The sequence below is a fragment of the Felis catus genome, chromosome F1 (assembly GCF_018350175.1).
Source record: "Felis catus isolate Fca126 chromosome F1, F.catus_Fca126_mat1.0, whole genome shotgun sequence".
NCBI classification, from domain to species: Eukaryota; Metazoa; Chordata; class Mammalia; order Carnivora; family Felidae; genus Felis; species Felis catus.
The window spans coordinates 53,372,601-53,399,420 of record NC_058384.1 but is presented as its reverse complement, the minus strand read 5'-3'; the positions used below and the strand labels follow the sequence as shown (position 1 = coordinate 53,399,420).

Sequence of the window (26,820 nt, the reverse complement as noted above, 5' to 3'; positions counted from 1 at the left end):
GTTGACATTGAGAGAAGTAATTAGGATAGATGCATGCAAAGAATGTGACAATGCTGGACACATAATAATTGCGTAATGCATTGCAAAGTTATATCCTCCTCATTGAATGTGAGAAGGTTGGATAGCCACAAATTAGCCTCCCACTTTTCAATGGCTACTGATTCCTGGTAGATAGGGAACATTTGAATTAAACTTTTAAGGTGAAGGAGGAGATATCCTATCATGTCTGTGCAATATACTAAATAATCATTTTTTAAATTACTAATTGAAATTGAAAACTTCAATTGAAAATTGAAAATTCTTGAGAATTAGAGGTGATCCATGCTTTCTTCAGCTAGGCAAAGCTATGTTTTGTTTACTATGCTATTTGTCAAAAAGTAGATATTCTAATTTGTGCTACATATAAATTAAGAAAGCGTTATTAATGATAATACATTTGGTTTTTACTTCTGAATTTCCCCCAGGTTTATTCACCTGAAACTGACAAAATTCCTTGGCATTAATGCCATATGCTTTCTAATACCAATGTTACACTGGATGGCAATTGTGTGGCTAAATTACTAAAACAAATAACTCACTAATACTGTGATCATAGATTTTCTACACATGAACTTAATTATCTAGTTATTAATCATAACTGTGGTCAAATGAGTATCAATTTTTTATTCTCAACTTTTCTGCTACTTCCTGGGCTGAAATCAGTTCTTAGAAGTCTTTCAGCATTTTTTACCCTAATGATAACTTTTATTTCACTTTTCTTAATAGAGAATGTGAAAGTAATGGCCTATTGAGGTAAAGGGTGTCCTGCATGCAATCTTGGTGTTTTAAGACTAGATCTAGTTATTAGTTGAGTAATTTATTAATCAACTTGAATTTTAGATCTGCTCCTATCGTTAAGATGATTTTATAACCAATCCCCTTTCGTTCTTTCATCCTTAAATGGCGAAAATTTTGTAAGCTATTCAAAGATCACTTAACTTCTTGCTTCTTGTTTTTCCAGTATAGTAGATTCAGTGGCAATGTTAGAAAGAGTCATGGTTCTAGTTCTAAAATGCAATAGTTTATTTTCTTAACTACCTGAGTTAGTTTTTTAACTATTGTTCTTGTTGGACACATTCAATGGAATATTTTGTGCACTCCTTAGAAAGAGAATGGCTTTGACTTAGCTTGAATTTACTCATCGTTAAAATTGTTCATTAACCTTGCTAAGCACATCTATTTTTTTTAAATTTTACAAAAGTAAGATTCTTCAGGGAATTGTTTTAAATGAAGTGAATGAACAATATTTTAACTAAAAATAGTATAGACTTAATCCATTAATATTTTTGTTACATATTTTAGAATATTTTTCCGATTGAAGATACACTCTACCTAAAGGCCTCAAGCAATCAGATTCTCAAGGAAAAAGAATTTAATCTATGTTGCCTGGAAACTAATTTGGATGAATACGATGGTATTCAAAATAATAGGAATACTAAGAAGTACTCTTAGGAATACTAAGAGGAATTCAAATGTCACAAGCAGGGGCTTAAATAGAGTGTCTAAATGTAGCATATCTACAAGGGAAAAGAATACAATTTGGCTGGTGGTTTGAGATTGTAACGACAACAAAAAATTCTTCTGGGCATTATGACCACCAACTTCAGGGCTTCTAATTAGTCTGACAAAGTGACAGTTCCACATTCTAGTTGAACAAATAATGTATCTAATGAAATTCAAAATCCCTATTTTTCTTTGAGCACAATGAGCTACATCATTCACAGCTTTGGGGTATTTCAAAATTAACAGAGGATGACTTCAGTCTGTCTGATGTTTCCTGGTTAACAAATTCACTGAAACTGTCTTGCACAGTAATTTTAAGCAATACTTTAATCTTAAACCACAAAGGGAGGTGGAGTTGAAGGTATGTTGCCTTGGTCCTATGGATGCTAATGTGAAGTGGAATCCTTTGTTTCTCAAAATGGTCAATAGCAATTAGTATTCAGTGGTGTCTTTTTATTCTGGTGCCCTTGACCCACCTCTGCCACCCCTTTCTATATTACTCCTATTATAAACTGTAACTGGGGATATCCTCGCTTCTTTTCCATTCTAATTAAAGAATTCTTAGTGAACACAGGGACAATTTTTCATTTCATGAAGAACAATTACTAGAGCTAGGAGAGATCTGCCAATTGGGTTTCGTGTAACTTTTGACAAGTATTTGCACCAATTTTGACTGATATATTCTCATACCAGTGAAATGTTGGTAGATTTTGAATTTACCTCAGAAAGGTAGACCCAAATGAGTCAGTGAAAGACCAAACACAAATGTACCATCTCAGATTTTATCCAGTCGTGTACTCTAAAACAGTTTATTTTGTCACTGAGCTGAAAGGTAAATGATAGATTTTTTTTTTTACAAAAATTTATTTTACACACACACTTTCTTCCTAGGGCTTTTGTTCTAAATACTCCTCTACTAGATTGGTAATAACCTTGAGAAATGTCATCATTTCTTGAGTTTGGGTCTACAATGCCTATAGCCATTGTTATGCATCTTATTTTTCTATTTTTCTCTGGAGACCTTTCTGGGAGCTTTCAGAAACAAAGGTGCCTTGACAAGTAAGAGAAAAAGAAAATCCTGATAAATGGAGAGACAGACTGAGGCAAAGAAGGACAGAAACAGTTTCTCCAAACGTCTACCTCCAAATAAACCTCCTTGAGATTTAAAAGGAATAATTATTTAAAATAAAAAGAAAGAAAGAAAAGAAAATACTTCAAAAATATTTTACTTCCTTTCGAACCTCCTGGCTCTGAGATTCCTCTGCTCCTCAAAGTTGTACCCAGACTCACAGCTGGTTCCTTAGACTCCTGTGGGGCAGGTGGGGAAAACACAGAGAAAGGAGGCAGCCACACTCTTCTCTGAGGAGAGGCAAGATTTTGGCTTGGCCAGGTCACTATAAAAGGCATTATTTAAGATAACAGTAAGAAAATTAGGTTTTGGAGACAGGTTGCTGGGTTCAAACAGTAACTCAACTAATTATTATCTATATGGCCTCATGTAAGTCACATATCATGTCTGCTATGGCCCCAATAGTTGAGTTTTCCCAAGATTCACATGTTGAAACCTAACACCCAATGTGAGGGTGTTAGGAGGTGGGAGCTTGGGAAGTAATTAGGGCATGAGGGCGGAGCCCTCATGAATAGGATTAATACCTTTACAAAAGAAGCCTTGTCCCCCTTCCACCATGTGAAAACATAACAGGAAGACACATCCATGAATCTGCAAGTGGGCTCTCCCCAGACACCGGATCCACGAGTGCATTCATCGTGGTCTTCCCAGCATCCAGAACTGTGAGAAATAAATTTATGTTTATTACATAATGTATCCAGTTTATAATATTTTGTTATAGCAACAAAATAGACTAAAACTTCCGTCTAAGCCTCCTTTTCTTGACCCACCTCACTTTACATATAGTACTATTATGTGGATTAAATGTGATAATTTAAAGAAAAATTTTTTAATGTTTATTTATTTTTGAGACAGAGAGAGACAGAGCACAAGTGGGGGAGGAGCAGAGAGAGAGGGAGACACAGAATCCAAAGCAGGCTCCAGGCTCCTAGCTGTCAGCACAGAGCCCCATGAGGGGCTCGAACTCACAAACCGTGAGATCATGACCTGAGCCGAAGTCGGAGGCTCAACCGACTGAGCCACCCAGGCGCCCCTTAAATGTGATAACTTGTATAAAGCATTTAGTTCAGTGCCTGGTATAAAATAAATACTCAAAATTGACTTTACTATTTTGGTATGTTTATCTTTACTAATGAATATCAACACGTTAGCATCTTTTATGAGTCAGTTAACCAAAGTCATTAAAGTTGTCAATTTGTTAAAAACCCTTAATATAATAAAATCAAAATCTTGACCAAAACTCTGAACTTTGTTCAACTTTCATTCATTCAAAAAACATTTACTGAGTTCTTTCTAGTTGCCAGGAATACTCCTAGTTCCTGGGCTAGAAAGATTGCGGGGCAGATATAGTGCATTTCCTCATGAAGCTGAAGTCTGTGGCTGCCATTTTGTTGTTGTTTATAATTGCATTTACTGCAAGTTCTGGATGGCCCTTGGAAATCTCCAGGAAACACTGGAATGAATCAGGGGTACTCAGAGCTTGATTTTACTTTGGGAGAGGGGAGATTGCTAATACACTAGGACAATATGTGTTTGCAAACAATGAGGTAAGATAACTATGTCAAGGTTGTTAAGGTTGCCTGTTTTAAGCACAAAGTAGTATCCTATTTATTTGATGAGCTATTATAAGGAGTCATTTTTAGAATTCAGAAAAATTAATTGATTTACAGCCATTCTCTCATTTTGTAAAACTGCAAATTATTTCATTAAATAATTAGAATCCATTGTTGACCCGGTTCCTTAAATATTCATTCCCATAAAATGAAAACATGGGAGAAAAAGAATAACCTGAAAACAATTCTTTAACTGTCAAATAGTTTTGGGGCGCTTGGGTGGCTCAGTGGGTTAAGCGTCCAACTTCAGCTTAGGTCATGATCTCAAGGTTCCTGAGTTCGAGCCCCGCGTCGGGCTCTGTGCTGACAGCTCAGAGCCTGGAGCCTGTTTCAGATTCTGTGTCTCCCTCTCTCTGACCCTCCCCTGTTCATGCTCTGTCTCTCCCTGTCTCAAAAATAAATAAAACGTTAAAAAATTTTTTTTCAAAATAAATCTAAGGAAACCAAATAGCTGGAAATACTAGAGATAAACATTTGGAAGTTCATGCACATAGATGATATTTGAAGTCCTCCAACTAGATGCAATCACTAAAAATAGGGCTTCTTCTATGTGCCAGGCTCTGTGTTAGTCCCTGGATATGCAGGGATAAATTAAAAATTGTATTGGATTGTTTTCATATTTTGCACTCAACTTTTATGAAAAAAATCAAAATAAGTTATGTAAATAAATGATACATCTATTTATCAGTTTCAGAATCCAATCCAGCCAATTCAACAGTTAATACAGTAGCCCCACCATTCCTTCCCCCCCCCAAAATATCTTACAAAACTAAACTGAATAATGTCAATGAGAGGAGGATTTTCTGTCTTCTTAGTATAAATTTCAGACTCCTTACCTGGCCTCTAAGACCCTCCAATAGAGCACATGCCACCTTTAATAACCTCTCTCTGAGTTTCTCCAACAGACAAGTTCTACCTCTATATCAACTTATAGGTTCTGGTCCATACTAGCTCAGCAGAATCTTATTCCTTCTCGTTTCAATACCACTTCCTAGGGGCGCCTGGGTGGCACAGTCGGTTAAGCGTCCGACTTCAGCCAGGTCACGATCTCGTGAGTTCGAGCCCCGCGTCAGGCTCTGGGCTGATGGCTCGGAGCCTGGAGCCTGTTTCCGATTCTGTGTCTCCCTCTCTCTCTGCCCCTCCCCCGTTCATGCTCTGTCTCTCTCTGTCCCAAAAATAAATAAACGTTAAAAAAAAATTAAAAAAAAATACCACTTCCTTAGAGAGGCTTAGCTCTTTCAGCCAATGTCAAGCCAGCCTTTTCTAATAATCTCTTGTGGCATGACATTCTCCTCTTAAGTACTTTGTACATATTTAACCACACAGGTTTTGTATTTTTTCAGTGCCAGTCTTCCGACACTTGACAATATTTTCATGCCCATAGAGGTGGAGACTGTGGCTAGTGTGTTCTGTGCCATGTACACAACCCCCAGGACCGTGACGGGAAGGGAAGAGAGGAGGAAGCGTAGATGAATTTTTCAGGGAGGATGAAAATATTAATACAACTTTATCACACATTTCAGTCCTTCTATACTTCCAATATTTATAGCTTGGAGGCTACATAGTCAACAGGAAATAAGATCGAGTTTTGAATCAAAATACACTGTCCCAGCCTGGCAATTTGGGCGATCACAAGGGACTGTAAAAGTAATGCAATGCCCACACCATTTAACTCATGGTATGTTTGTAAGATCAAATGAGAAATGTAGGTGCATTTAAATGTTAATTGTGATTATGTTTTGAAATGAAAATTCAAGAGTTTTCTTAATTAGCCAAAATATTATGTTTCATAATATTTTAACATATGCTAATGTATTTAGTTTAGTTTTCTAAGCTTTTGACAATTTCTGTGTCACGAAAGCATCTCAATAAGTTCTGCTCTTCTCAAAATTAAACTTTATCTCCATAAAATAAAACAAAATAAACTTTACCTTCAGATCATATGACTCCTAGCCTAACGTTAATTCCCCTTATATAAAGTAGGGTATGGTTAAAAGCACAATCTGGATCTGAGCCAACCAAAGATATTTAACATCTCTAAATGTACATTTATCTATAAAATGAGGGAAATACTACTACTTATATCAAGAGGATACTTTAGATATTACAAGATAATGTATGTAAAATAAATTGGGGAATGTTAATTATAAATTATGAATGAAAAATATTTTTCCAGTCTTTTTGACTAAAATGTAATGAGATCTTCAGTTTCATGGCTCGTCTGTTTGATGAGGTAAAAATCAGTTACTAAGCTGATCAAAATTAAGATAGCTGGGCACTTTAAGCTCTTTAATGGGTATCATCAGGACATGCATTTTCTAAATATTGTGAATGCTTAAAGTGCTTACAAAATAGTGCAGGATCAGATCTACTTCTTTCAGAAATATGGTTGTTGTTGCAAATAATCATTGAGAGAGAGCTCACTGCAAAGTTGTCAAGGCTGGGGAAGAAAATTAAAAACAGAAAACAAATAATAATGTACACTCCTTGTCCTCAAGTAGCTTACAATCAACCATGAACATAAAAATTTCCCAAACATACTGAATTTCTATCATGTATACAATCTTTGCTGTGGTGTGGGCTATAAAGTGATTGGTTGCACTGTTTTAGCCACTAAATAGTAATAAACTGAGTGAGACTAATAAACTCAGTGACGCTTGCCTAAAGTGTGTTCTATGGAATAATCTATGAAGGTGTTCATGATGGTGTGAATAACAGACAAGTTCAGGTTCATAACAATAGCAAACATATAGTATTTACAGTGTCTACCTTATTTTATTATGTAAATAAGACATTATCTTAATCCTTGCAATTCAACTCTATGAAGTTTTTATCCTTATTGTATTGATGAGAAAACTGAGGCACAGAGAGGTTAAGGTATTTGTTCAACAACTAAATAGCAGAATCAGTATTTGAACTCAGGTCTGATGGCTCTTTACCAGTGCACAGACATTTGTTCTATGATTTAGCTAAAATGAACTCTAAATACAAACATTTCAAGAAGTTGGTAATAAGCCATTTAAGTTAAAAATGTTTTTTTTTAATTTTTTTTCAACGTTTATTTATTTTTGGGACAGAGAGAGACAGAGCATGAACGGGGGAGGGGCTAGCTAAAATGAACTCTAAAAACATTTCAAGAAGTTGGTAATAAGCCATTTAAGTTAAAAATGTTTTTTTTTTTAATTTTTTTTCAACGTTTATTTATTTTTGGGACAGAGAGAGACAGAGCATGAACGGGGGAGGGGCAGAGAGAGAGGGAGACACAGAATCGGAAACAGGCTCCATAGCCCGACGCGGGACTCGAATTCACGGACCGCGAGATCGTGACCTGGCTGAAGTCGGACGCTTAACCGACTGCGCCACCCAGGCGCCCCAAGTTAAAAATGTTTAAAGAGCTAACTGGACTCAAATAAGAGAGTGGCAATTGCCCAAAATATTCAGGACTATCTGAGGTAATAAAAAGCTTATCAAAGATTTTAAAAAGTTTTAGTTGAGCAAAATGCGTTGACAAACATTTTAGAAACTAAGAAATATTAAATAGCCAGTAAACCTATTTTTAATATTTTAATTATAGTCCATGTTTTGTCTTTAATTATCTAGCCCCCAATACTCCCATGAGTATAGCCAACTGTCTTCTCCTGTTGGTGGGAATGCATATTGGTGCAGCCACTGTAGAAAACAAAATGGAGAAAAACATTAAAAATGGAAATACCATATGATCTAGCATTTCCACTACTGGCTATTTACCCACAGAAAATGAAAACGCTAATTCAAAAAGCTGTATGTGCCCTAGGTTCATTGTAGGATTATTTACAATAGCAAAGATATGGAAACAACCCAAGAGTCCATCTATAGATTAGTGAATAAAGAAGATGAATGGAATATTACTCAGCCATGAAAAAGAATAAGATTTTTGCCATTTGCAACAACATGGATGAACCTAGGGAGTATAATGCTAAGTGAAATAAGCATATGATTTCACCCTTAAGTGGAACTTAAGAAACCAACAAACAGAACTGGTGGTTGCCAGAGGGGAAGTGGGTCAGGGGATAGGTGAAACAGATAAAGGGAATTAAGAGGTACAAACTTCCAGTTACAAAATGAGTAATTCATTGAGATGAAAAGTACGACCTAGGGAATAGAGCCGATAATATCGTAATAATGTTGCTTGCTGACATGATGAGTGTACTTATCATGGTGAAAACTGAGTAATATACAGAATTATTAAATCATTGTATTGTATACCTGAGACTAATATAACACTGTATGTTAATGCATATATATGATACAATCAATATATATAGGTATTTCAAATCAATCAAGTTTTTGATCCATCAATATCAGCTTTGTTAATATTCCATATCTATAAAAATATCACCTGCAATTATTTTGTAAAGTCGTGTTACCAAAACATGAATCAATAGCATAGAGTTTTCACCTAATATTGTAAAGCAAACAAAGTATACAAAATAATTTATTTAACATATTTAGCTTAATCATTTAAAAATATTATGTAAGGATACACTTGTATAGAAGACAGGTGAGATAATCTAGAATAGTGTAAGAATGGTATCTCCGGGTCATGTAATTATGTATACCTGCTTTTTTTGGTTGGTAATTTTCAAATTTTCTATCATGAACATGTATTTTATACATAAATACATACTTTAAAAAAGGGGTCGTGTTAACTCTATAGAAACGGATTGTTAGCATTTGTTTAACATTTCTTTGATAAGCAATACTAAATTCTCAAAATTTTGTCAGTGCCCTAGGTTACATAGGACACAAAAAATAAGATCTTTGCTTTTAAGTAATTTATATTACCATTGCTTTGGTGTTATGGGGAAAAGCCACGGTTAGACTTAAATTTAAGATTCAAGTTGGTGTTGAGAGATGAATTACAGTCTTGGAAACAACAGACACGTGAGGCTGTACGTTGCCATTCTGTTAGTCATATAGTTCAGATTGGTTGTTTGACCTTTCTAACCTCAGTTTGCACATCTGCGATATGGGGCATTGAGACACATAAATAATAAAGTGAATGTACTATAAAGTAGTATTTCAGATCTAACTTGATATCGCTGCTGTGTTAGTACTCTCCAAGCAATTAATCTTTTATGCTAAAAAAGTATTCATTTTCAGGTCATTGAGGTTTTATTTGTAAATGGAAAATGTGGGGTGGAACCTAAGAATTATTGAGTCAGAGGGGAAAGATATTTTTCTGCAGATCTCACTCTCTACCAACAAGCCCATCTATCCACCCATTCATTCATCCATCCATACATTTTTGTAGGACATCTTCTGTAAAGGAAGCACTCTGCTGGACACTACAGTATCCCCTTAAATACTTTGTTTCTTTAATAACATTCCTCTCAGATTCTGCGTGCTTGTTGCAAAATGATTGATCTTGCATTTTTACCTATCCATAAGATCATTTTGAATCAACTCTATAGCGAATCTGAATAACATTGATGAACTCCAATATTAAGCAGGCCAGAATTAAGATTCTTAGTGAGTTTTTAGCAACATTCCTTGAGGAAAGGAAAGTTGGGAGCTTCCCTGTGATATACTCTGGTCAGAATGCACAGAGTGTTTAGTTTAGGTATAAGGCTTCATAGTTTTGAAGATATGTTATCAAATTAGAACACTTCCAAGTCAGGTACCATGGCTAGATAATGGTTGAGGAATCCTGGAAACTGGTTGGGGGAAGCAGCAATGTGTAGCCTGAAATGGGGAACTTCAGTGGAGGAGAAGACAACCACTTAATCGTGCCTGAAGTTCTGTCCCATGATGGTGGTAGAGGCTTGTTCTCAGGGGTTAGTATGACTAAGACAGGGTCCTAAAGAGTACAGTGTGAGCATGACCAGCACCCATTGCCCGTGCTCGCTGCAATTTATAACTGCCGCAGCTTAATTACGCCCTGTTAATTATTTAGAGTATGCTGTTTCACTCTCAGAGGTCCTGATGTGGACAAAAGATTATATTCACCCTAAGTGTTGTAGAAGTGATATAATTTTTTTTAGTTCTGTATCAGAAGGAGCTCACCAACAATAAGAAATGTCCAATAATGTCATGAGGCAACTTGCAAAACAAGTATTTTCCTGTCACTGGAAATGAACACACAGAGGCCTGAATGTCACCTGTCTGGGATGTTTTAGGCAAGAATCCTGTATTTGGTGGTGGCCTTTAAGCTACCTGCGCTCCACATTTAAAATGCTCTTGTCTTATTTTTAGCATTCTACAGTCAAAAGTAAATTCCATGGCGTACCTATCGATACACTTAATTTTTCTAATATATTTTTCTTACTAACATGAAGACTCTGTTTTGTATTTCATTGAATTTCTGTGGGCTTTGGCTAATTTCAGAGGACTAGTGAATTCACATAAGTAGTTCTGTATCAGGTTCCTTGTGGGGGATGAACAAGACCAGGAAAGAACTGTTTAAGGATATGACTTAGAGAAAAAAATAAACCCAATCTTTACTAAAACAAATGTACTTACTATTATAAATGGTTTGCTTTTGTGCTCACTTAAAAAATTTAATATTTATCATCTAGGATCAGTCACTTACTGTAATGTGCTGTTTTGCGGTATAGAATTCAGAGCACCAAGTCCTTATCCTGCCAGTAACCACTTTTTTTGTGTGGTTTGAGATAAAAGATGCAACCTCTCTGAGCTTCAGACTCTTTATCTATACTACAAAGAGATAACACCACAATTCTGTAGTGTAATTCTTAGGATTAGAAATAATTATGTTTAAAAAAAAACAACCTGGCACAAAGTATGTGTTCAGAAAGTCAGATTTTATGAGAAACTGTTTTGCAAGCATGAAATCTATTTTAATCTACTTGCCACTATTTAATGCTGCTCTATTTGTACATCCTTGTGCTCAAGGTTGACTGTCCATTTGTTAGCACATCTGCATTTTCCTCATAATTAATATCTTTTTTTAATGACATATGGTTTAGTGACTGGAAATTGAGTCTTGCCTTCTGTTTTCAATTTGTTCATGACTCAACGACTCAATGTATGTGTCTGAACTTTAATTTTCCATTCTGGAAACTAGAATTTAAAGTCCTTGCTCGTGTATAGCTATTTCAGAAAATGGGAGGAAGTGTGTGATGCAAGGATTTTGAATACATGCCAGGCTGTTCGATCGTGCAGCCAGGATGCATGTACATAAAAAGGACATGGTTTCTCTCCTGTTATGTAAACAGGGGAACCTGAATGGGGATGTCAACAATCTAACCTCTAAAGTAGGGGGAGTGGGGGGAGTAGGGGGTAGTACGGGCAAGGCTGGAGCCAGATTCCAAGTGAAGCCAGGAAGAAGCATCATGTCGGCTCAGAATGAGCACGGGCAGAGTTGATGAAGTTCTAGGCCCTGGAATCAGGCTGAGAACACAATTACCCGATTTGAACAATCTCACAGTGCTCCCGTGGCAATGCCCGTTCAAGGCCTGTTCCTTTGAAAGGCAAGGTCCTGTACACATTTGGATGTGAGTTTCCGACTTCTGAAACTCTGGAAGCACTAATACATCTTCTATGCTATTTACACATTCTGTGTTATAGTATTTGAGTCATGTCTTATCTCTCTACTAAATATAAAGTAGATGGTCTAACCCCCCGTTTCTCTCTATCTGCCCTTTCCCCTCCCCCAGCAAAGAATCTTGTGCAGAGTGGCATTTGATGTATATTTTTTTAATGTTTATTTATTTTGACAGAGAGAGAGAGAGAGAGAGACAGAGAGAGGCAGCAATCAAGGAGGGGCAGAGAGAGAGGGAGACAATCTTAAGCAGACTCCACACTGTCAGCGCAGAGCCCAGCGTGGGGTTCGATCTCACAAGCCGTGAGATTATGACCTGACCCGAAACCAAGAGTTGGACACAACCAACTGAGCCGCCCAGGTGCCCCTGATATATTTTATTATAGATTTGAGTTTAATACAAAACATAGATTTCTTTTATATTTTAATGCAGTATTTTATTCCAGTATTTTAAATGCACACACATATACCCAAAAACACACTGTAACAAGTTAGTAGCTGTCCTGAGAAATTGGTGCATATGAGAAGTATATTGAATTCATTTTCTCCCCAAAAGTTTCCTCTTCTGACCACTGCAACCTTGGTAGTCACCAGTCACATGGAAAAAAGAAAAAAGCTTCTGTTTTTGCTTTTTAGAGCTCCCCTCAGAGATCTATAAATTTGTAAGGAGCAAAAGTTTAGGGAATGCTGTTTGTTTTGGGTTTTTTTTTAGACAGAGAAGAATCCACAAGTGCACATCATTTAAAAGTTTAATAAAATCATACATTTAAAAGATTATAGCATCTAGACTCATCCAACCCGTGATTTAATTTATGGCTTAATGTGTTGTATTCATTTTGCCTTCCAAAAAAGGTTAAATTTGAAATTTTATTAAAAAACTCCCTTCCTTTGAATTTATAGATTGGGGTAGCTGTTTTATCCACTTGCCGTGTAGAATTAGTATTTACTGGACAAGATGTGTTGATTCAGGAGGTTGTCTGTGGAGTGCTTGCCCCGTGAGGGTCATATTAAACTCGAGAGAAGCTTTTCGAGCAACATAGCATCTTGGAGACAATATATCAAGCTGATAGATACACGGCTCTTGTGTTAAGGAACCAGAGGTGGAATTATGGCTATAGTTCCCAGTTATTGCTTTGGTGCTAAGGAGCCTCTACGGAATAGGTCTAGGATAAAAGGGGTTAACTAAAGGGGAAGGAAAGGTTTCCAGAATTCAGTGTTTCCAGAAGCAGACAAAATGAATAGTTGTACGTAAATAATATAAGATGATCACTCTGTTTGGAAATATTTTGCAATTTTATACAAGCAGAGTATGACCAATTTAATGGGGTGCTTTTTTTGATGTTAACACTCAGAAAAGAACCCAGGATACTATATTACTATTAGGGAGCCTAGTTTGGGGCAATTCTCCCTTCTTAACAGCATGGTAATGCAGTTTTTAACACATGAATGGATTTTTGTGTATGTATTTAAAGCTCTATTTTTTTCATGTCCATGACTTATCCAAACTGTTTTTTGGCTGAATTGGGGTTGTTGATGATATTACATTCCTTGACACAGAAAAATTAGATAAGAAAACAGTCAAATTAGGGACATGACTATATGTGCTACATTATACACAATTTTGTACTTTACTTATTGCCCATGCTCTTTCAATGTATGTTCGTTTATTATGAATCAGTTAAAAAAACATATAGCAAATAAGATATAATCAGTGTTAAACCTATTTGTGTTCACAGATAAATTATCAGGCAGTAAGTCTTTATCAGCAGTGGATAATGGGATACGAGGCCCTGGACAACAGTTCTACTGCATTTCCTAGGCTACTAACTGAGGGAGCAATTTCATACCATTTCATTTCTCTGTTTTGTTTTTGTTTTAGTGTTTGTTTATTTTTTGAGAGAGAGAGAGAGAGAGAGAGAGAGAGCAAGCAGGTGAGGGGCAAAGAAAAAGGGAGAGAGAGAATTCTAAGTAGGCTCTGCACTGTCAGTGCAGAGCCCTATGTGGGGCATGATCCCATGAAACCATGAAATCATGACCGGAGAGCCAAAACCAAGAGTCAGGTGCTCAACTGACTGAGCCACCCAGGCGCCTCTCGTTTCATCTGTCTTAAAGCATATGATTCTCTCTCACACAGTAGCATTGAGTTGATGCCTTTGCTTTTATTTTGCTCACTGAGAAAATGGAGTCCATCAGAAGAGATCCTTGGTGTTTTTCCATCAATAAATCTACCTCTCTCTCTGAATTGCCTATCCCTGCATTCGCTTCTGCACAATGGGTGTACCATTCCTGCTCTATTCAACAGCCATTGTGCCCTGGCTTATCTCTCTGTCTCTCCCAACACAAAGAATTTCCTCTGGCCATTACTCTTCCTTCTGCTACATCATTTCCCCAAATATCTTCTGGATCTTTCTAGTAAGTATGTATACACTTTAGCATCTCCCAGTTTTTAGAACACCTTCCTTAATTACATAAGCTTCTTTAAATGCTGCCCTATTTTCTACTCCCCTTTGGAACAAAATCCCTCAGAAGAGTTGCCTGTACTCACTATTTCCTCCTTCTCTGCCCTCTCATTGTCTCCTCAACCATCTCCAGTCATGCTGCCACACCCATCACTGCACACATCTATTCTTGGCAAGGTCACCAAACACCTTTGGTGTTTGGCCAAATGCAAAATATAATTCTCGGTCTCATGCCTTGAACTCTCAGCATGTTTCTCAGAGTTGATCAGTCCTTTTTGATATGCTTTCTTTACTTGACTTGCAGGCTACACCTTCTCTAAGTTGTCCTCCCTCACTGACCACTCCTTTATGCCTCCTTTGTGGTAGAACCTTCCTCCTGACCTCAAAATGTTGGGGGACCTCATGGCTCAGTTCACAGACCTCTTCTGCACTCACTCTACCTACATTCACCTCCTAGGTTATTTCATCAAATCTCAGTTGTTACATACCACACGCCTTCATCCACAACTCTTATCCAAACTCATACCTCCCACTTCTTCCTTGATATCCTCACTAGAGATGAATTTATGCCTTTCCCATGTAACATGGACGAAACAGAACTGATCCCCGCCCCATAACTGATTTCTCCCCTCAGCGTTCCTCAGATCAGTAATGGCACCACCATTCACCTGGACAGTTAGGCTAAACACACTGACATCATCTTTCACTCCCTTATTTTCTCTTAGCAAAATACCATCCATACTCACTTGGTCAGCAGAATATATCACCACCTCTGCTGCTGTCACTGGAATCCATGCTATTGTCATCTTTTACCTGGATTGCTATAATAGGTGATTCCCTTGTCTACCCTCACCCCCCCCATTAGCATAGAGTAGTCTTTATAGGTTCCAAATTATGTCGTGTCCTGTATTAAAACCCTGCAATGGCCTACAAATCCATTTCAAATGAAACCCAAAGTCTTTAGTATGATTTTCAAAGCCTAGAACTAGAAGGCATCTGGAGGGATCTAGACCCTGCCTGTCCCTCCAACCTCTTTTCCTTTCCCTCTCCTTGGCCTATTTCCAGACACTTTGGTGTCTCCACTGTGCCTTAAACACAACTAGTACTTTCCCCTCTCACTGCCCTTGTGCTTACTGCCCTCTGTGGCTGGGTTGCCCTTCCTCCAGACATTTTCATTGTCACTGAGGTCTCTGCTCAAATGTCACCTAATGACATGTTCTTCCTATGGCTTTCCTATCCAATCTGAATTGTTACTTAACAATAAAATGGCACACTCCCTTTCATTTTCTCTTCCCTTACCCTGCTTTATTTTTCTCTTGAGCTTATCTACCCGGTATGATCTTAGATACCCATTTGCTTAATGCTTGCTCCCTCTGTTTACATGTAAGTTCCATAGGGTCAAGGGCCATATCTGTTTCCCTCGGTGTTATTCCCTCTCCACACAAAGAATACTTTGCACAGAGTAGAGGCTCAATAAATGCTTATTGAATAAATTAGTGGATTATCGATGAACTCGACCCTTACAACAGATTGATGAATCACATCATGTAATTCGTCTTTTCCCATCACTGGCCATTCATTAGCTTCCTAGTTCACAGGCAGGTTCTCCTGAGGGGGAAAGTATATAAAATCACACACTACGTAAGGTTGTGTATAAAAAGAAGTTGAAAATGAACCCTGCTGGGTATTTTAATTATTGTAATCCCTTCTCCTTCCTCACCAATGGCTTCTAGTAATCCTTGGCAGTTAGAAACTTACATTACAGGGCACTTGGAAGGTTCAGTTGTTCAAACATTCGACTCTTGATCTCAGCTCAGGTCATAATCTCACAGTTCATGGGTTCGAGCCCCGCATCAGACTCTGTGCCGATGGTGCAGAACCTACTTGGCATTCTGTCTCTCCTTCTCTCTGCCCTTCCGCTGTTTGTGCCCGTGCTCTCTCTCTCTCTCTCTCTCCCTCAAAAAGAAATAAACTTTTTAAAAAAGAAGCTTATATTAAAATTAGGATGTTCCTGAAAACTTACAGTATCTTAGCACTTAAATTATGCTAAAGAAAGTTCAGATCAGTCCGATGTCATCATCATCATCATCATCATCATCATCACCACAAAAATAACTAACTAATCATTACCAGGACCCAAAACAAGGTGCTTTATTTACATCACTTCCGATCTTCGCAACAATCCTGCAAAGGAAAACTATCCCCATCCCAAAGGTAAGAAACATACGCTGAGAGCCGTTAGGTGATTCTTGATTCTCCTGAAGTCACAGAGCTTTGCTTCTGACTAGCTTTGGAACAAATTTTTATATGATAGTTTCATTCAAGTTATACCTGTTGGAAAAATTAATTTAATAATCAGACTCGTCTTGTCATTTTTTTTAAGTCGAATGGACTTTAGTTTCCTTCATTCCTGTTAGACCTCGTAGAACTATTCAAATAGAGTTCCCTGATAGATTATATCAAGCAGACAGGCTGAATTCAGGAAAAATTTGCCAGAGATTCAACCAGACTAGGAAAAGCAACATGTAGGCTTCAACTCACCACGTATTTGAATAAAGGCAACTGACTGTATAAAGCACATGGGGAAGGAACTTCAGTTTTTGTGTTTTCGTTAAGTGAGAATTACACCTGCAATGTGCTATTTTCAGCCAACCGTGTGTACTTAATATTGTAGATAATACAATTTTAATAAACCATCCTCAAAACACCAAAAAAAAAAAAAAGAAAGCCAGTTGTGATCATGAGTAGAAGCGGGATTAAGTGGCAATGGGTGATAATCGATGAGAGAAAGAAAAGATCTGGACTCCTTCACTGTTTGATTGCTTGATTGCTGAGGAAAGAGTTAATTTAAAAAGTTACTTTAATATTTGGTTCACTAAGTTCCCTACATGTTTTCAATTAGATAAACAGAAGTACAGGTGGGGATGTGCTGCATGTTCATTTGTCTTGCTGTTTGGGGGCTGGCTTTTCAGGTTGAAATACTAACGTAATTGTGTTGAAATGAACAATAAGGAAGTATAGTAGTTCAGGAATGAAAATGTTAAATTAAATGGACCATGTTTAACATTGTTGTTGATCCTGAGGAACAGTTTTTCCAGTATATGGAGCATTTCGATTCCATCCAACATATGTTCTCCACAGTTTTCTCTGCTCTAATTCATCTGTGTTTTTCGACAGCTCCAGATGGCGTGTTGCCTCCGAGGCTTTCATCTGCCACTCCAACCAGTCTTCAGGTTGTCTGGTCTACACCAGCTCGTAACAACGCTCCCGGCTCTCCCAGATACCAACTCCAGATGAGGCCCGGCCACTCCACCCATGGATATCTAGAGTGAGCCTGTTACTTTGTCTATCCTCCTAACTGTCACCTGGATTATATGTTATGGACATAACTTACTTTACCTTAATTTGTGAATAGGTCAGTTCTCATTCGCAACAAATAAAGGCCACCTTTTAAAAGTTCAAATAAAAGACAAGCAATTCCTTAGGACATAATTATTTGCTCAGCAAAATTATCTATTTTCCATTTATATAGCATTAATATAGGATTTCTTCACCTTTAACTTTTCATGGGCATTGGTATTGCATAAAGCAGACATACACCTGAACTAAAAAAAGAAATGCTATCTGAACTGTAGATACAAAATTATAATACTTAGTCTACAAATTCCACGTGGCAATCAGCCTCAATAGTAGACTAGAATTTTCTCAATACTACTAGAATTTACATCTCATATAAATGCAATATTACAAGCCCTCAGCCAAGTGGCTCCTTATTTTAAGAGAGATCTCCTGCGACAACAGAAAATTGCAGTACTTGCCTGGAATTTGACATTCTCTGAAAATTCCTTGCAGTAAGATTTTACTTGTTTTTATTTCTTTGAATGTCTAAAGCTTCCTAATTAACATTTCTTTCCTATGTAGGTTATTTTCCAATCCTTCTGCATCGTTAAGCTATGAAGTGAGAGATCTCCAACCGTACACAGAATATGAGTTTCGCTTGGTTGCCTCCAATGGATTTGGCAGTGCGCATAGTTCCTGGATTCTGTTCGTGACCACAGAGGACAGTAAGTGGTCTGAACAATACACAGCCAAATGTCGTCTACATTAGGGACTATTAAATGTCTTCAGTTTTTCCAAAACAGAGAAGTAAGCCTCCCCTGTTTTCTTGACATTTAGTGACAATAATCTTTTCTAGGCCAAGGATAGTCAGACTTCCAGAAAGAAGAAAAATGGGGGCTTGGGGGATTTTGAGGGTGAGGCCTTCAGAAGAAAAATTACTACAGGAAGAAGGAATTCGCAATAAATTATGGCATGGCCCCATTCTATCCTTCAGGGTACATCTAGGTGTCCTACAAGAGGAAAGTTATCATCTTCCACTCAATGTACTCTGCTTTGGAGGAATCCTGACAGGCAGAAGAACATGAAATAGGGGTCTTGCTTCATGAAGATGCTTAACGTGTCATTATACCTTTTCCTGGAAACAGATCCCATTATACTTTTAGTCGCACCTGAAAGACAGACTTCAGAATAGAGAAATATAATCTGATAACAATGGTTCTTCACTATTACGAAGACTAGATTGGGATTGCCTTATACAATCAATTAAGAGGCTTTCGAGTCTGTCACGAAAGAGTTATGTTTTCATATATAGGTTTTTACTAGGTTATATATAGAAAATAAATATTTGGCTATAATGCTTAGTTTTATATAAATGACCTCTATAGGGGCATATATATATATATATATATATATATATATATATATATATATATAGAAGTATAATTTTGTTTTTTAAAAAGTTTGAAATTAAATCAAGCTATATGGAGTGAATGAGGACACTGTATTTTTGAACATTGAGGTTTTTAGGGTTAATCTTGTCAAGTCTTTTAATCAGAGGCTTCTTAGAAGATGCTGCTCTGTTGGCCAATTGCCATTCTGGCTCTATATCCAATGAGGACCCAAGTGACTTTCAAAAGGCTAGATAGTAATCAAAAGATATGGTATTTGAAAGAATCTCAATTGTATATTAAGTAGATTCTTTTATTGCTACAATACCCTTAATTATATTATTTTAGTAAGGATAAGACATCAAATGAGATAGAATCAGAACTATTTACCTTCCTTAAAGCTTACTTTATTTTTTTTGAAAAGGCCGTGAAGAACAATAATATATAATACTTCATCCATTTCTCCCAATTTGTAATCACTCCCTAGGAGCAGGTTAGGTACTTTACAAGGGCACATCCAGTCCTTTTGGTCTCTCGAGTACCATTTAGTAAATTATCAGCACAGTGCAATAAACGACACCCAAGACCCAGAAAGCATTAAGGCACCACTCAATGCACCTACACCCCTTTTAGGGGAAGCATCACACACACTCTAGGGAACCTGGCAGCCTAGTCACCAGACTGTATGCAGATTTATGAACTAGAGAGCTCATACTCAAAATAGATTTTTAAAGAAACATTATTTTAAAAACAACTGAAAATAGGCTTCTAATCCTCCTTCTTAGATATAGCATACTTGATGGCACTCAATAAAGGTTAACTGAAAGTATTTAATGATTCAGCCCACTGCAGAGAGGATGACTCCATAGAATGCCACATTGGAAGAGAAGAGAAACAGTCCCCTTTTTGGCACCCACAATTTCTTTTTTTTTTTTAATTTTTTTTTAACGTTTATTTATTTTTGGGACAGAGAGAGACAGAGCATGAACGGGGGAGGGGCAGAGAGAAAGGGAGACACAGAATCGGAAACAGGCTCCAGGCTCTGAGCCATCAGCCCAGAGCCTGACGCGGGGCTCGAACTCCCGGACCGCGAGATCGTGACCTGGCTGAAGTCGGACACTTAACCGACTGCGCCACCCAGGTGCCCCATTTGGCACCCACAGTTTCTATGGCCACAGAGAATGAGCAACGCTTGAGTTTCCTCAGGGGTGATTCTCATTGAATAGAAGCCATGATCTTCTATCTACAGGCAAGAAGTTATCACATAAATAAAGTACAAAACATTGCAAGGTACCAACTAGCATAGCATCCTTTGTTGAACAAACTTACTCCTGCCTTAAGTGACCATAAAACAAGTCTATGGACTCTATGTGGTTAGAATTTTCATGCACTGAAGACATTGCCTTCTTTGTGATTTTTAGAACTGGGTTTGAAGGGAATAGTATTAACCCTTCATGTTCCTTAAGAATTGGTAACACATGATTACATAGCAGGTATTAACCCAAGAAACCCAGCCATCATTTTTATTTAAATCCTTTCCCTGAAACTGATGACTTCTTTCTTCTTATGCTTCATGTGCACACTGCAAAGTCATATATATTATGAAACAGCCAAAGGCTGGCCCTTTGCCCCTCCAGGTTAAGTTACCAGTGTATGCTTGCCCCTGAGATATAATGGCAGTGTACTCTATATTTTGGGTGTCCGTGGAGATGGATGCCATTTCTGAAAGGATGTGCAATTGAGTTGACAAAGAGTGAGTGATTGGCATTGGGCACAAGCAGTTTTTCTGTCAAGGCTTCAAAGCATTGCACACGAAACCACCCATGCTGACAGCTCCATGCGAGAATCGTGCTTCATACTTGATCCTGACCGGCACCTCCCAGGTGCCCAAGTGCAATGTCTAATATAAAAACTCTACATACCGTCTTACAGAATAAAACTGAGAAGTCACCTCATGCCTACATTTAAATTTCATACCATCAATAGGCACCTTTCTACATCAACCAAAGCCTCAAAAGTTTCTGGTGCCAACACAGGTCACCAAGTGCAGTGTTTTTAGTGTGATATGGCAAGACTGTGATTTTCATCAAGCCTGTGACACTGCTGAAACCAGAAAGAGATACCAAGGCAGGAAATGAACTGTACACAGAGAAACAAATGCTTGAGTGCAAAGAGAAGTTCTCATGGGCAGAGAAAAGGGTTGTGAAGAATTTTAATAGATTTTTTTTTCAAATAATTTGTCATTTCTATCAGAGTGCCACCAATATCCAGTTCCATGCATTTTTAAAAATCTAGTGTGCTGATGCCAAATAATAATAATGCACATTTCCTATGAATATTTTAAATCCTGTTAAACGTGTGTTAATAAAAGATGTTTGTTCCAGCCAAGTTGGTCAGTGTAGTGTTCGACTATTTGCAACCAGGTAAATACAAACAACTCATGGTTTTTGGTGTGTGTGTGTGTGTGTGTGTGTGTGTGTGTGTGTGTGTTGCATGCTGCTGGCAGTCCAAGAACCTGGCATGTCTGCAATTTTCAAAAATGCATGAAGATTGTGTTAGACCTGGGCGCCTGGGTGACTCAGTCAGTTAAGTGGCCAGCTTCGGCTCATGTCGTGATCTCACAGTTCATGGGTTCGAGCCCCACATCAGGCTCTGTGCTGACAGCTCAGAGCATGGAGCCTGCTTTGGATTCTGTGTTACCCTCTCTCTCTGCCCCTCCCCCACTTGCGCTCTGTCTCTCTCTCTCAAAAAAATAAACAAACAAATAAATAAATCTTAAAAAAAAAGATTGTGTTAGATTTGGTACGTGTGATTGCTAACATGAAGACACTTACCTAGCCACTGAAATGTTTGGTATTTTTTAACCTGAAATAACCATTGCTCCTGATTGTTTTCTTCCCTTTCCCTTGTGTGTTTACAATGGTTTTCTGTGCAGTATATGCATATAGGAATTGGAGCCGCTGGAAGGGCAAGTTTCCTGCAACCTCAGCATGGGGGTCTGTCCTTTGGCCTACTAAAATCCTGCCCTGTGTAAAATATGAGATGGCCCACTTTTCTTTAAAAATGTAGATTCCCTAGACCATCAAAAGCTGGAAAATCTGTTTCTCACAAAGTTTTTCAGGGAACAAGATTGGAATGTGAAATGTCTTTATTTCAGACATTTGAACAACAAACATGTATGGAATACACAGGCAATTAGATCAACCTACTAAAAATGAGATTGTTTTCTAAAAATTACTTTTCTCCTTCCAAAACAAAACAAAAACCCAAACTGGTTCTAGAGTAGTCCATTTCGTTATCATATATTTTAAAAAGACTTTAAAAATCTGATTGTTTTATGAAATTTGAAGTTTAAAAACTCCCTATCTGTATATATATTTTTAAATGTTGACTTATTTTTGAGAGAGAGGGAGAGAGCATCTGCAGGGAAGAGGCAGAGAGAGGGATCAGAGGATCCAAAGTGAGCTCTGTGCTAACAGCAGAAAGCCCCATGCAGGGCTTGAACCCACAAACCCTGAGATCATAACTTGACCCGAAGTTGGACGTATAACTGACTGAGCCACCCACATTTATATTTGTAACCACTAATCTAAGAGACATTATTAAATAAAGTCTGTGGGATTCAAGCAGTTTATTTTGTAGATTTACTTACATAATTTTTCATGAGCTCATTATTTTGCTAAGAGACAGATTGTTCATGAGGTTGGCCTGGAGTATGCTAATAGATAGGGGTATGTATCTTATTACCTACACAGTGGGATTTTATTTTTTTAATATTAAATATAATTTATTGTCTAATTGGTTTCCTTACAACACCCAGTGCTGATCGCAACAGGTGCCCTCCTCAGTGCTCATCACCCACTTTCCTCTCTCCCCCCCCACCACCCCCATCAACCCTCAGTTTGTTCTCAGCATTCAAGAGTCTCTTATGGTTTTTAAATACTCTGAACACACTTTATTCATTATATTAGACCTTGTTATTTTTCCCACGCGTAAAATACACCTTGAACAAAGAAGGAAGCAATGAGGGTCATTATCCTAGTACCTGGATTCTGCTTTATTTTTTCTGTCAGCGTTTTTGAGTATCTGATCCCCAGCTCCCTCATTCATCTTTGAGATTCTCACGACAGTTTACAAAGGAACAGGGGTTTTTCTGGAGTAAGAAAGACATTGCAATGTTACTTGAAATCTGTATTGAACGGAACAAGTTTCTTCCTTGTTTGTTGTCTGGCAAAATCTACTCATTCATCAAGCCTCAGCTCAAATGTCACCTCCTCTGTGAAGTCTTCCTTCCTCATTGCTACCGCAGAATTTTGATTTGTATTGTGCACCATCAACATCTTGTTCTGAATTGTAACTTCTCAGGACCTAAGACTCTGTCTCATTTATCTTTGTACCGTTATTTCCCCTTATCTGCCATCTTGCTTTCTTTTATTATGCGTTATTGCTGTTAATCTCTTACCGTGCCTAATGTATAAAGTAAACTATCATAGGTATGTATGTATAGGAAAAACATAATATGTATAGGGCTCAGAACGATCTGCAGTTTCAGGTATCCATTGGGGGTGCTGCAATGTATCCCCCACAGATAAAGGGGGATGACTGTATACCCCAGGCCTGGTAGAGGATCTGATATACAGCAGGTGCCCCAAAATTGCCAGGAAGTATTAATTAAAGAGACTTTTCTGTAAGCAAATCCATGAAAATTCAACCAAGCCAATTTTATCTGGGTACCTGCCCTGTCCCAGGGACCGAGAGAGACATCAAAGTTACAAGGATGATTAAGACGCTGTTCTTTCCTTGAGGCATCCATTATCTGACAAGGGGGACACAGAGTAGAGCCATCGTTAGAGTCTACAGAACTGAGGCTTCTATGCAAGCAAGCCCAGAGGCAGAGCGTTTCCCTCAACGTGGGGTGTCAGGAAAGCCTTCCCTGAGGAGAGAATCAGGAGAAGGAATAGGGACTGATTTATATTTGGAATTCACTTAAATATTAAATTTCAAATTTATTTCCTCACAATTGGCCCAGAAGCCGTAATTGCCGTTGGAGGTGTCCACTGACACGTGAGACTGGGGGGATGGCTTGCATTGTGTGCTGCCAGTGTTTCAGCCTCAGTGGGAGATGATAGGGGTATGTATGAGGATGAGAGGTGGGTGAGGATGAGAGGCAGGTGGAAGAGAAGGAAATCCCAAAAGCAATCCTCATTCTTTCCCTTGGTCGGAGGCAGCCTGCTGGCTGTCCCTTTGATTCAACACTGCCTGTCTTCACTAGGATAATGAATGTTCTAATTCGAGAGGCGTCTCCTAGCCCCAAATCACGTCTATTTCAAAATGAGGCGGGGAGGGATATATAGGAAGGGAGTTCCAGAAGGAAAACACTTTTTCTTATTCTCGAAACCTGTAATGAGAGTGAGCTCTCTGAGTCTTGTGACAGGGAGAAGTAAAACTGTGGCATAAATTTGGATTCATTAATGAAGATAATTCTAGAGCAGGATTTTCTAGATCATTGAGTAAATGTGTTTGTGCTCTTAGGAGTATTTAAATTTGAAAATCTATCTGACACGGCAAACATCCTTTTATTAGTGTGTTTTGGAAGTTAAAGTCTCAATCTGTACCTTAAAACCTTCTACATGAGAGAAAATAGCATTTGAAAGTTAGGGTGGAGCATATTCACATCAGTAGATTTTATTTTAACGAAGAATATGAACTATGGGTTTCAGTAGTGTTGCACAATTATTGTGCTCTCTCCGTTCTAACTAGGTTTCATGATTGCTTTAAATATTAACTGACACATTTATCCTTTCCACCAGTGATTACAGGTATCTATTTTATCGAGAAGATCCATGGTGTAAGATAATTTTTTTAGTATTTATTTATTTTGAGAGAGAGAGAGAGAGAGAGAGAGAGCGAGCACAAGTTGGGGAGGGGCAGAGAGGGAGGGAGACAGAGAATTCCATGCAGGCTCAGCCCTGTCAGCACAGAGTTCAATGCGGGGCTTGAGCCCAGGAGCTGTGAGATCATGACCTGAGCTGAATCCAAGGGTCAGACACTTAACCAGCTGAGCCAGCCAGGTGCCCCAAAAAGTAAATTATTTAATCTGCTGATTAGGAGAGCAAAATGGTTCTGTATCCATGTCACTACATACTTTGTTTTTCGTTGCATGGATTCCATGCCCCTACATTCTTGTATTTCCAGAATTAATAAAAGCAAATATTAATTATTATTTTTACATTCTTATTTTAATATCCTAAGAACCTAAGCTAAAAGCAACCAATAGAAACTCCTTTGAACGGATGGACTGATTAATGAAAAATCTATCCACCCAGCCTCAATTTCCTCCCTGAGCTCTTGGCTCTCTTTTGGGTACGTAAGGCATACTGTTCTTCCAAATCTGCAACCTCCAATTCTTTTAGGACTTTTTTTCTGCTTTCATAAATTCTCACATCGACACTTTTGATTTTCTGTCCCAAACTTTCAAAGAAGAATTCAAAGCCATTCACTCCAAAACATGCCCCAGTTCAGAAATCAAAACATTCTTCCTAAGCTACACTCCCTCCACTCTCTCATGGGAGAGATGGAGAAAAAGAGTTTCCTAGTACTGGTTCTCCTCCTTACAGACTACCGAATGGTATTCTTTCAATTTCACCAAGCTTTCTTAAACAATTCCTATGCTTCACTGCCCACTTCCTATTTTATCAGTTGTCAAGAAGCTGCATGTTCATTTTTGTGCAAAATAAGAGTAACCCATTTTTAATATTTGTTTTGGGATACAACTCTTGTGCCCTTTATCATTACAAGATTAATATTTCTTTATTTTACTGGTCCTATTACACTTAAGTCTTATTATGAGCTGTCAAGAATCCCTTGGGAAAGTAGCTGGGGTATAAATAATAAATTGATAAAAGAATTCATGATTAAAGAGAAGCTAGAATCCATCACTCTTCTGCTAACGTATCAGGAGTGAATATCAAAAGGCTACATTAACAATTAGCTTACAACGTATTGCTTTATATAATCATACATCCATATATTTGCTACCTTGCCTGTTAATTCATGGGCAGATTTGGGGGATATTCTTGTGTGGAGTTAATATTACTGAAAAGAGCTTTCAAACTGAGTTTTTAACTAGAAGTTGCTTCACCAGGGCAATAATGAGAACATAACAGGAAAACCGAGCGCTCCGTGGGTAACGCTAATAGCGAACGAGCGTGGGAGGCCCATGGAAACCACTGGAAGTTATATACACACCGAAAGCGTGAGTCATTCAGACCATTTATTCCTACGCACACACACATCCACATGCGCGTGCATGTGCGCCCACACCCTACCCAGTTCGCACACCTGACTATGAAAATAAATAAGCAGACCCCTCTGTTAACAATTTTATGGCTCTATTTTAGGCTGCGTCTGAACTTTTGAAGCTGATGAGCAAAATAGTTTCCCATAAAAGATAATTTCATTTGCCAAAATGAAACTACTTTCTGTTATTAATGCTGTAATGAAATGGCCTGAAACATGAATCAGTGATCTGAACAGAAAGGATGCTCCCGTTCCCACCTCCGGCGGGGGTGGGGGGAGTTCTCTAAACAATTACACCCACGGAGAGGGCTGTACAGTTGTATTTTCATCACTGGCCAGTTGAGCTGTGTGGCTGTCATACTTCCCAGTCTCCCCTCCAGTGACAGCCGCATTGACAACATGTTATACTCCACATTGATTTTACAGTTAAGGAGCTGATTGTGATATATAGGGATTTTAAGAATTCAGCTGAGAGGCTGACTTTTGCCTTTTATCATTCCATTAAAAT

General features: G+C 38.0%; 1 protein-coding gene across 2 annotated transcripts in view; it reads left to right on the top strand.

Moving 5' to 3' along the window:
* Window positions 1-26,820, top strand: part of USH2A (usherin) — a 773,795-nt gene that overhangs the window by 491,839 nt on the left and 255,136 nt on the right. For both annotated transcript variants that reach the window (XM_045048458.1, XM_045048459.1), the window contains 2 exons: window positions 17,464-17,614; window positions 18,208-18,350. In XM_045048458.1, the coding sequence (XP_044904393.1) occupies window positions 17,464-17,614; window positions 18,208-18,350 (294 nt within the window). The remainder of the gene's footprint in view (window positions 1-17,463; window positions 17,615-18,207; window positions 18,351-26,820) is intronic.